Raw genomic sequence first — 11,668 nt, 5'->3', positions numbered from 1 at the left:
CAGTGACTGGGATAATTGGGATGGGAGTGTCAGAGACAGTGCGATTGGCACAGGACAGGGCAGAGTTTAGGGCTGTTGTACATAGGGTCACTATGAGTCGCAGGGGACTCGACGGCACATAACAACAACAACGACAAGTTTACTTCATTTTGACATATTTATATACTTGTGTACTAAACATTCCATCACCCCAAAATATTCTCTCTTGAAAGCTATGATTTCCTCATCTTCAGGTTGCCACTGGCCTAGTATATGCTTCTATGTCTGTAGATGTTGTTGGAACTGACCCATAGCTGACCCTTTGCTGGGTTTTCAGGGCAGTTAATCACACAGGAGAAAATTGCCCATCCTTCTCCCACAGAGCATGTGATGGTTTCGAACCACATGCCTTTGGGATTGCAGAGTAGGTTCTTAATACTAGGCTACCAGAGCTAAGTGACAAATATTTTAATAGTACCCAATATTGAAATAAGGTGGCAGGGGTGGGGGTGGGGAATGCTCTTTCATATATGTCTGTGGGAATGAAAGCAGAATAACCTTTTTCGAAGATGGTATAAGTGTACAATAACTAAAGTTCATTTGAATTATCATTTCTGCTTCTAATATAAGGAAATAATTTTTCACGTGAATGAGAATTTAATTACAAAAATGTGCATCACTGTGTTGATTATATATGTAATAAAGCAAAAAAGAAATTAGATATCTGATAATGTAGAATGTTTTAAGGAATTCTGTAGAGTGAAAGAATGTGCTTTTAAAATAGTAGAAGTATGTTACTTTGTAAACAGAAACAGAATATTCCTGTTTTTAACTTCTTCTTATCCTCAAATTCATTCCAACAACAAGTATGTTGTTGTTATGTGCTCTCAAGTTGACTATGACCCAAAGTGACCATATGCCCAATAACTCTGAACCCTGCTCTATCCTGAGCCAGTTTCGCTGTTTCTGACACACCTGCCCTCATTACCCTAGCTGTGCCAATACATCTCATCCAGGGCCTTCCTTTCCTGTGCTGTTCTTCAACCCTTCCAAGCATGAACCTTCTCCAAAGACTGGTCCCTTTAGGCTGCATGCCCAAAGTATGTGAGATGGAGCTTCAAAATCCTTACTTCCAAGGAGCAGTTTGACTTCACACTCCAGGACAGACCTGTTAGTTCTCTTGGCAGTCAATGGTGTATTCAAAACTATCTCCAGCACCACAACTCAAAGGTTTCAGTTCTTCTAATTTCATCATCCTGCTCTCTAATATATAGCGAATAATTGCAAAGACCCATGGCCTGGATGAAAAAGACTAAATGCTTACTTTTAAAAGGAAAATGTTAAACATTTTCTCTGGTTGATAGGATTATTGATTTTTTTTTTTACAAAAAAATGTTTTCTTGTTAAAGATTATTGAAGGGTCAATAAAAATTACTGAAATTCCTTCCTGGTTATGAAACTAAGCTGTATTAATATAGAGAATACAAAGCTTTAAAGAAAATCCCCAAAGTGTTTTAAAGTTCTCTTCGTCCTTGAAATTTGCTGTGTGTGTCATCTCCTCCAGGAAAGCCATCTCAGACCTTCTCCTTTCTCCCTGTGGTCTGAGTCCATCTCTAGATAGGCAGTAATCCATTCAAGAACTTCTTTTCTTTTTCTTTTTGCAGTAGTCTGCAGTTAACTAAGGGTGTGGAAGGGTGTTCATTCGCAGCATGCCTGCAACATAGCACTTAAAGTTCAACTGTGTGACTGTTTGACATATATTGACTGAAAACATGTCCAACAGTGCAGAGTAAGGATACACATGAAGTGCCAGAGTAGATGACAGAATCTTTGTAAAAAATTTAGTAGGTGAGGGTGGGGCGTGTGTGGGAGCCAGATCAGGAAGAAGTGTGTGCCATCTTCAGCATTTGGAGTTCTATAGGAGCCAGTGGAAGACATACCAAAATTGTCTAACATCTGCTATCAGGTATTGCTTTACACTCCTGTGGAGTCTGAACTGCCTCAAAATAGCTGGCTATCCAGTGACTTTTCAGAGACTCTAAATTTCACAAGAGGAGATTGCCTTTCTCCGTGGAGCAGCTGGTGAAATCCAACACAATTCTAGCCACTAGACTACCAGAGATGCTATAATGGTTAAAAAATGCTTAGCTAGAAAATCTCTTTATGAGGCCAGAAGGGCACCTTGAAGCATTTGTTACAGTAGTCCAGCTGAGAAACCTTGAGGGTTTAACTCAAATTAATGTTGGAGGAAGCAGAGATGAAGGCATTGGGATTAAATTGTATCTCTCAGAACGTATTCTCCCACAGTGGTGATTTTCATTCATTTTAAGACATGGTTGTGATTTAATAGTTGTTAACAGCAAATCAAAAGACATTAGATAAAACAGTGTGAAATGTGGTTTGGGACAGATGGTAGTCAAAGGGAAGTGTCTCTTACATATGCTTAAAAGCCTATCGACTAATGGTGCAGGCCAGGCTTACTTAATGTCTCTTTATGAGCACGAAAAGGATTAAATTGCAAAGTGAAAACAAACTTTTTTATTTCCTGTCTTCTCCCCCATTGCACTTCCACACATCAGTTTCCCTTAGTAATATTTGTGTTTGACCTTACCCTCTTCTAAATAGAGGTTATAAGTACCTCTACAAGTAAGAAAACTTAATTGACAATGGTTCGCATATCTTTGTGACTATACCAGGTGAAATCATTGAGTTAATGATCTTCTAACATGTTTCTCTTTCAGTTACCTTGTGTCCTAACAGTGTTCCCTTAATTTTATTTATAGCTCCAAAAGGAATTCTTCATTTGTCTCCTGATGTTTATCAAGAGATGGAAGCCAGCCGCCACAAAGTAATCTCTGGCTCTAGTCTAGGTTATTTGTCACCCAAAGATATGAACCAACCTTCAAGCTCTTTCTTCAGTATATCTCCTACATCAAATAGTTCTGCCACAATTGCAAGGGAACTCCTTATGAACGGAACATCTCCAACAGCTGAAGCCATAGGTTTAAAAGGAAGTTCTCCTACCCCCCCTTGTTCTCCAGTACAACCTTCAAAACAACTGGAATATTTAGCAAGGATTCAAGGCTTTCAGGTATGAATCAAAAGCAAAACAAAAACAAAACAACCCATTAGACCCAAATCCTTCATTTCTGTCCATCAAAAAGCTCATTTTTGCCCTCTATGTCCCTTGGATTGTAAATTCTTAGGAACACTGAGTGCATAAAGAAGGAGCTATGCACATGCCACATTTTCTCTTGTTTTCAGGCTTCCTAGTGATTCTTTGTGGTCTAGCTCTGTCTCTCCACTATTTTCCTTTCTTTCTCTTGCTCACACATTTTCATTTTCTGTTCTGTGCTGGTTGATTTTTATTAGCTACATCACTGTCTTCCACATACAAAACTCTCCCTTCAGATATTTGGTATTTAGCTCTCAGTTCTTCGTTTACATTAGGATTGAGTTTTTCTAATGACGGATCTACTTCCATGGCTGTGTTAAATTGGCTTTCCATTGCCAGTTAAGATACAGGTACAGTATTAAGGGTACACTACCCTAACGGTCTTTTACTTAAAGAGTTAACATGGCATTAGCACAACAATGGAATGCTATCTAGTTGTTTGAGGAATAAAAAACATGCATTTGTTTTCCTGAATCACATTTTGGACCGTCTAAGGCAGTGCTTGCCTCAGATGATGCCATCAGTTCTATTTCACTGCACAGTCTGAAACTACCATATAACTAGTATATCAGTTTGGGCTTAGGACTTTTTTTTATGTATTTATTTTTTGTTCCTTTTTCAGAAAAAGAAAAACAATCCTTTATGGATAGATCAGAGGTTTACAAAGAATTGTTAAACTCTAGAAAGGGGAAAATACCTGTGTCCAGATTTCTTAGTTGCCTTGAAAATCCTGTATTTAACTGTATTACACTAATCTGATTGAATGATCAGTGTGCTTGTGTGTAGTATATTATTACTCCCTCAAATTTCACTGTTTCCACATTCTTTTCCATATTAGTCTTTTTCCTTAAGACCAAAAGCTGTAATTTCCTTTAGAAATGCTCTAGAAGATCTGTATTGTGTAGAATGATCATGTATTTATAAAAATGTTATAGGTTTAGATTATAAAGTGAAAAAGAAGATCATGTGTTCTGGGGGGAGATTTTGCATGTTTTTCTGTTCTCTTCACAGAAATCTTTTACTTTAGACTCTATTGCCAGGTAGTCATTAGTATTCTTAATTGAACCATTAACATGAAATTAAGGAAACTGTTAATGATTATTGGCTCTGTCATTTGAAATTTTAAACACTTAAGTTGAAGTTACAATTTTAGAATTTGTTTTTCAGATTTACCTTAAAATGACACTAAATCACTGTTAAAAACAAAGACTTTTATTCATATAGCTGAAGCATTAGGCTATTAGTGAAGTAATTTTTAGTTCTATCTATAATCTCCATAAGAAGTAAACTGTGATAAAAATAAATCCACTACTAATTTACACATCTAGTTATTTTAAAATGTCAAGGAGTAACACTTCCTTTTCATAGACAAAAGCACAAATTGCATTCAAGCTCCAAATTTAATTCTTGCTTAGAGATGTTACTAGGGTAGATGTAACTTTGCTGCAGCCAGAAGAACTATTTATTTCATTTCCTTTGTTAGTTCTTGGCAATGACAACTGAAAAATTTTAAGTGTCTTGACTTCAGCCAAAGTGTAGAAACCGCTTCCCCCATTATCAAAATGACTGCTTATCCTTTTTTTTTCTAAAAAAACGATAAATAGAAGCTGTGTGGACTCATATTTATGGACAAGTTAAACATTTCAAAATTTGTGTACTGTGATTTTATATACAATTAAACATAAACAGATGGTTTTAAAAACTACTGTGCTCCTTTGGTCAAATGAGCTTTGCATTGAAGTGAAATACTGTGTCGCTGGCGGAGAGCAACTTGCCATCGAGCAGTGAACAGAATCCCTGTGAGAGATGGCTCATGTCCTGTCAGGCACTGAGCTCTGTCGTCACAGGATCACAGTAGAAGATTCTGTATGGCTGAGAGTTTTAAAGCCTATTTGTTTATAAGTAACTTTCTCAGGTGTATTTACCTGATAGAAGAACTCGTAGAATATTTCCATTTTTAAATGTTTTAATTGAACTATAATTTAGAAATTGTAGGAACAGCTTGTTATGGACTCCATGCAATTCTGTTATTTTTACTTTTGGAATTAAAAAACAATAAATTCTTTTTCTGTGTTTCTAGGTTAGTATTTTTTTGTTATTGTACTCTGAGACGATAGTATTGCTTATTGAATGTTGTGTAAACCCTTCGTTGGACTTACTTGCCCATTGAAATTTGACTAAAGCCTACCAGAGCCATTGTATGTGACAGCTGTATTGTATTACAAAGTAAAAATATATGAGTGCATTGAAAACTCAGTTGTTTTAACTTTTAAATTTTTTTCATTCCCCACTATTTTAATTTAACTTTATAAGTTGCATTAAGTCTTATTTTCTCACGAATGTGTAGATAGTAAGCTCACATCCTTTTGTTTAAATTATAAAATAATTAAAATGATTATGAATAAAGCTGACTTTACATTGTAGGGTGTGATTGAACACTTGTATATGCTTAGTACCTCTTTGATCCTTGCTTGGACTCACCTAAAATATTTATCATATCTTAGAAGCATGCCTTTTGCACCTCTGTCATAAATATTTGATTCATTGACCTTCTGTTGAGAACAGTCTAATAATCATTTCTGAAAACTTGAACATGCTGATTGTTTTATTATTTTTTTGAAAGAAAATTTTATGTCACTAGATTTGTGGCTATCAAACTTTGACATAACCTATATATATCTATACTTTTCAGAAAAATCATTTGAAATTATATAATAGTTTCCATTTTTGCCACATAACTTGATATTCTTTAATTATCAAAATACTTCAAAATTATCCAGCTTTTTAGGGAAATTGTAATGGAAAACACACTCTTGAAATGGTGTGTATTTCAGCAAAAGAGACTTTGATGCAAAAGAGACTTTATTTTGGTAAGTTGTAATTTCCATTGTTCTAAGTTTTTACATCTTTAGTTTGTTTTTCCATGCAAATTGTATTAGAAATAATTTTGTATAATTACACATAAGCAATTTTTTTGTTGAAATGAGTCTTTAGAAAAAATTTTAGGTTGAAAATGAAAATGAATTATTTTAGTAGTTTTTGTAGATTTAATTTGGTATTCTCTGCTGCTTTTATGATCATCATCTATTGTAAAATCTTCAAAGTAAAATAATGATAAACTAATTTGGGGTTTTTTTTTTCTTCACATAAAGGTATAAAGAAGAACTTGGCATCTTAGTTAGACCATAGTTTAGTTTATTTTAAAAAATCAAGAATTGTTGAGGTTTAAATAGAGGTGCCATTTACAGCAAGATGAAGATACCTGTAGAAACTTCTGAAATGACTACTTAAATGAAAAGCTTTTTTTTTTCAAATACAATTCATACATAATACATTTCACCTGATATGTCTCCTTTTGTGAAGTTATTTTAGCAGTCGTCTTTTCCATATTTATTTTCAAGACCCTCATATAGATTACACTGAGATATTCTTTTACATGAGCTGGCTTCCCTGAGATTGTGAGAATCAGTTTTTCTCCTTTCTCAAATCTTTTTCATATGTTGTTTAAATCTCATGGTTTTATCATTGAAGTAACTATTTACAGAAACCTTTTGAAAGAATGAGAGATCCATTTTTAAGGCCAATGTAAGTGAAAATTTATTTCTAATAGAATAAGGAGAAAGAGATTTGCTATATTTATACATACCTCACTTAGAAACATGTAGGTTTTTTTTCTTTTTTAAATTTGTCCTTAAAAAATTTTTACTGTCACTAGATTTCTATCTTTGTGTGATAAAATGATAGTAAAGTGATCAGAAACTAGAGTACCATGTGTTTGGCATGGGGCTGGCAGATGCTTTTAATTGATTGAAGTTATAGGTTTCACTCACTATCCAAAAGTGGAGCAATTCTCTGAAAACTTTCATAAACTGAAAAAGACATAAAGCAGAGACTATGTTATGGAGGGGAAAATATTGAGCATTCCTTGGCTTTCAAAATAATCTTACAAAATCATCTAAATAACCGGTAGAGTCTAAATAAGAACATGTAGTGTTCTCAGGCACAGTCTAAAACTTGGGGCAGTTTACTGCTGAGATACTGTAGAAAGAAAGAAGTTCTCTAGAAAGAAGCATGGGGGTGCCATTCTTCCTGCTCACATGTGCACTGCTGCTTCAGCAACTTGATGCAAATGAAACACAGAATGCTAGTTTCACTTTTCCCCCTTAAAAAAAAATATCAGAAATTGTCTTTGGATTTCTTTCACTAAATGAGAACAGGTACTAATACAGGTCTTTAATAACAGCGATGTGGATTTTGCCTTTATACTTTACAGAGACTAGGAGAGTGTGGGCCAGCTTTGCTGCACAAAGGTGGGCAATCTTTTGTGCGAGGCACAGCCTCAGAAAGTTAGTGGAGGGTCCATTCCAACTCCTTGGCAATGAGGTTTGTTTTGCACTGTGCTCTATTTTTCCCCAATTAGAAACCATAATATTCAGATTTCTTCTTAATGTTAGCCCACCTTCATGCAGGCAGATACCTTGTCTCTGATATCTTTAGGTCATGATATACTCAGTTTGCAAACTGCAGATCACCTAACTTTATTTCCATAAAAGTTAATGGGACATTTTGTTGAAATGCCAAATACTGTAGTGGAAAATGTTAAAAGTGTGAAGAAATCCTCATGCATTAAACACACTGTGATATATAAAAGTAATAAAGATGAGAATCAAGCAGACCTTAAGTAAAATAGTCCATTTTTATCATATAAACTATTTGGACCTAGGGAGCTCTACTGGCTTAGTGGCAAGGAATTGCACTGTCAACCCAGAGGCATGCAGTTTGAATCCACTAGTTATTTGGAGGGAGAAAGTTGGAATTTACAGCTCCTGAAAACCCGCAGGAGGGGGTCAATTAAGAGTCAGTTGTGACTCAATGGCATAAAAAAACACTTGGAAACTTACCCTACTCTAACTCATTGCAGTATATAACTAAAAAACTCAAACTCAGCAGTGATGCTTTTACTTGATGACTTAAGATTAATTGTAGTGTACTTATCATATACCTTCTCCTGCCGCCCCCCCACCCCCCCAGTTACAATGGCTAAGGCATTCTTAGACATTGTTCTTTTCTCATTCAAGACATTCTTGGGTTGGGGGGTATGTGGAATATGGCATGCAAAGAATTTTTGCATTATTTTTGAAATAGAAACCACTTTGACTTACCAGGGGCATGCTACACTGAGAAGCTATGCAGCAAAAAGGAAAAAGGGAACTGATATCTGTTGACTGGATCATTATGTGCCAGTGATTGAAGCAGGCAGTATATATGTTTAATGAAGCAAGCTTAGAGTAGTCTCCCTGGCTAGGGATGGTCCCTTTGCCAGTCCAGGGCCTGGCTCCATGCAGGATACCCAGCTGGGGATGACTAGAATGAAGAGATGGTCACTGCCAACATGAGATGCCCAAGAATGGTGTACCCTCCTTGGTGCACCACACGTAGCTTCTCCACATGCCACCAGATCAGATATCTACAAGGGTACCTAGTGACAGACAAGGGTCCCTATCAGAGGTCATGCCTTACTACTGCAAGTGCTATTTGCAGGCCAGACAGTGTGGTCTCCTAGCTTCTACAGGCTGTGAAGCTTTGTGCAAGTTCCTGCACTTGATACAAAATGACATGGCCCCAGCCCTGGAATGGGCTGAGAGAACACTCCCCCAGCCACATGATTGTTGGGGGAGAAAGTTCCTGATCCCAAGGAACGTGTGGAGCGTAATGGTCAATATTGGACCATTATGGTCTTCAGGTGTGGAAACTGCTGTCAGCCAGGTTCCCATGGCTATGAAAAAAAAACCCACAAAACAACCCAAAACACCCAACACAACAAACCAAACTGTTCAAAAGGGCCAGGTGTTACTGTTTAAGGTTCTTTGTCTCATTTTCTGTTCTTTAGTTTTTTCTTCATTCTGTGTCAGAACTACTTTTTAATATTCTTTTAAATTTAAAGTTCCATCAAATTGCCATCTATATCTATATACCTTTGTTTTTGGATGTCATTCATTGAAAAAGGTCTGGGCTCCAAGCTGTCTTATTAACCATCTTACTCGGAAGCTGGTCAGTGTGATGTATAAAAGAGCTGTCTGTTGATGAAAGTGTAGTGACATCCCATTAATAATTTAGTTCATCTTTCTCTGAGCTCAATGGTATTTACTTTTCTTGTGCTTATTGGTTTATCTTTTAAAAATATTTGTTAAAACCTTTTGCCCAGTTTTTAGTTGAGATTGCTTGTTTTGCTGAGTCTTTTATGTAGCCTGGGTGTAAGTTCTTTGTACTACAAAGTATTGCATTTCCTTTTATGATATTAATGATATCTTAAAGAACATGAGAAGTTTTAATGATGAAAGTAAATTTTATAGTTATTCTTTTTAGTTTGTATTATTTTGTTCTTATAAAAAATCTTTGGCTACCTCAAGGGTTCAAAGATTTTCTTTTTGTCGGTTTTTATTTTAAAAGATACATTATGTTTTCACTTTTGTGTTTTAAGACCAAGAACGATTTCATTTTACTGTTTTGAATATGTTATGAGGCAATGGTTCAAGTTTATTTTTTCCATGTACGATAACTAGCCAGTTTTTGTCAGCACTGTGTATGCAATATAGTGGGATTATTTTTTTTTTTGGCTGTTTGCAAGATATTTCTGTTATTTTACATAAAAAATAGTTTCATTATGCTGTGGCAAGGAGTGTTTCTGTTTGCAATTCATTTCATGTTTTCATACTGTACTTAACATTTTTCACGTGTTTTTTTTACATTTTTTAAAAAAGATATCTTTTTTATCTTTCTCCTTTTCTTTTGGAACCTTACTTAACACATATGTTGGACATTTCCATTTTATGGTTTTCTTTTTTCTTCTGTTTCTCAAGATTCTATAACTAGTTATTGAGACTAATTTTAATTATTTGAATATCTTTGTATTTGCAGTCTATATTTTGTCAGCTAAATTCAACACGTGGTCACTTTAGAAATCAGTTTGTATTGACTGTCTTATTATGAATGTGAGTTAAATTTTTCTGGTTTTACATGTCTCTTAATTTTTGTTTAAAGGGGACTTTTGTGGGAGCAAGAGGGATAGTCTCCTCCCCTATACTACCTCTGAAAATCCACTGGAGGGTCAACTATGAGTCATTTTTGACTCAATAGCACATAGCAACAACAGATTTTTGTTATAAAAATAATAATTAAATAATATGTTTAAGCAACTCTGGATTGTTTTATTTCCATGTGAGGAATTTCTTATTTTTGTTTAAAGTAAGGTTAACTAGACAAAAGCTGCCGAGTATTTCTCCCTTGCAGTGTGTAGCAATTTGTAGCTCTGTGCAGTGTTTTCTGCTTCCAGCTATTGGTTTTTCTTTTGTGATCTCTCATCTTGTGCAGTACAACTGTAACCTAACGATTCAGGCCCCCTTCACACACAGGTTTTGGAGCCTCTCCTCTTTGAATTCCCTGGCATCCATAGTTTACTTTCCTGAATTTTCAGATGTTCCTTTTTTTTTTAAAATGCATTTAGGAAAATTTCATAGAGATTCATTTCTTTGGAAGCAAAGGCCTCAGTCAAATGGATGCTCATTTCCATCTGTAAAAGGGCTCTAGTGGGAACATCAAAATTCTATCGAATTTTTTTGGGGGCCTTATTTTATATATGTTTTCAGTATTACTCTGACTTATTTACAAAGTTTGAATATATTGTTTTCCACAAAAGATCATTCCTATTTCCCTCACCTCACCCACCCATCGAGTTGTCTTTCAGCCACATTGCCACTAATATTTCACACCAGTAAAGTTCAGCTTTCTCTCTGCTACTTCAGCTGCGTGCAGATTAGGAATACATTCCATATTTTTTTAATTTTATTATTGTGTGTGTGTACCATCAAATTGGATCTGACTGGTACAGGAGGAGATGGCCGCTCCTTCTCCGGCAGAGCATCTGGTGGATTCGAACCGCATATCTGGGATTGCAGTGCAGCTTCTTGCCACTAGGCCACCAGAGCTCCCCTGTCCATATTTTTTTAAAGGTAGATTTTCTTATTTCAGCTGATTCCATGGTAATTTCTGCCCAATTTTACACCAAAGCCACTATTGTGGGAAGAATGCTTGAAAGTGTTGAGTAGTCAACGGGATATGAAGTAGAAGTTATGTACAGATCTCTTGTCTCACCACGTCTGCAGCTCCCCTACTTTGTGGATTTCTTATTTTCTTCCTCTAGTTCTGTGACTTATTGATAGAGTCAGGAAGATATCCTAATGTGGTACATGTATTATATTAGTCCATCCCTTGGGATAGTATCAAATCACTTTTGTCAATCAGAGTTTGACTCATAGATACCTTAAATGGGTCTCTACGACTAAATCTTTTTGTGAGAAAAAAATGTCTGTCTAGCTCCTATGGAGCAGCTGGTTGATTCAAACCTTTTGGTTAAATTCTGACTGCACACACATCTCACACTGTACCATGAGGATGCCTTATTGTCTGTTTTTGCATTTAACTCTGTTAGTTTTGGACTTAATGTATTTTCAAGTA

At 35.7% G+C, this 11,668-nt stretch overlaps 1 protein-coding gene across 4 annotated transcripts in view; it reads left to right on the top strand.

Annotated features, from left to right (window-relative positions):
• STAU2 (staufen double-stranded RNA binding protein 2) overlaps positions 1-11,668 on the top strand; it is a 380,463-nt gene that overhangs the window by 192,287 nt on the left and 176,508 nt on the right. For 2 of the 4 annotated variants that reach the window (XM_006880466.1, XM_006880469.1), the window contains one exon: positions 2,763-3,070. In XM_006880466.1, the coding sequence (XP_006880528.1) occupies positions 2,763-3,070 (308 nt within the window). Of the gene's footprint in view, positions 1-2,762; positions 3,236-11,668 lie in introns of those variants that run through there. The other 2 variants (XM_006880468.1, XM_006880467.1) reach the window with 2 other exon arrangements.

This window comes from Elephantulus edwardii, unplaced genomic scaffold (assembly GCF_000299155.1).
Source record: "Elephantulus edwardii isolate Elephantulus edwardi_28Jun2011 unplaced genomic scaffold, EleEdw1.0 scaffold00008, whole genome shotgun sequence".
NCBI lineage: Eukaryota > Metazoa > Chordata > Mammalia > Macroscelidea > Macroscelididae > Elephantulus > Elephantulus edwardii.
The sequence above is the reverse complement of the archived record's forward strand: the minus strand, read 5'-3'. Positions and strand labels throughout refer to the sequence as shown.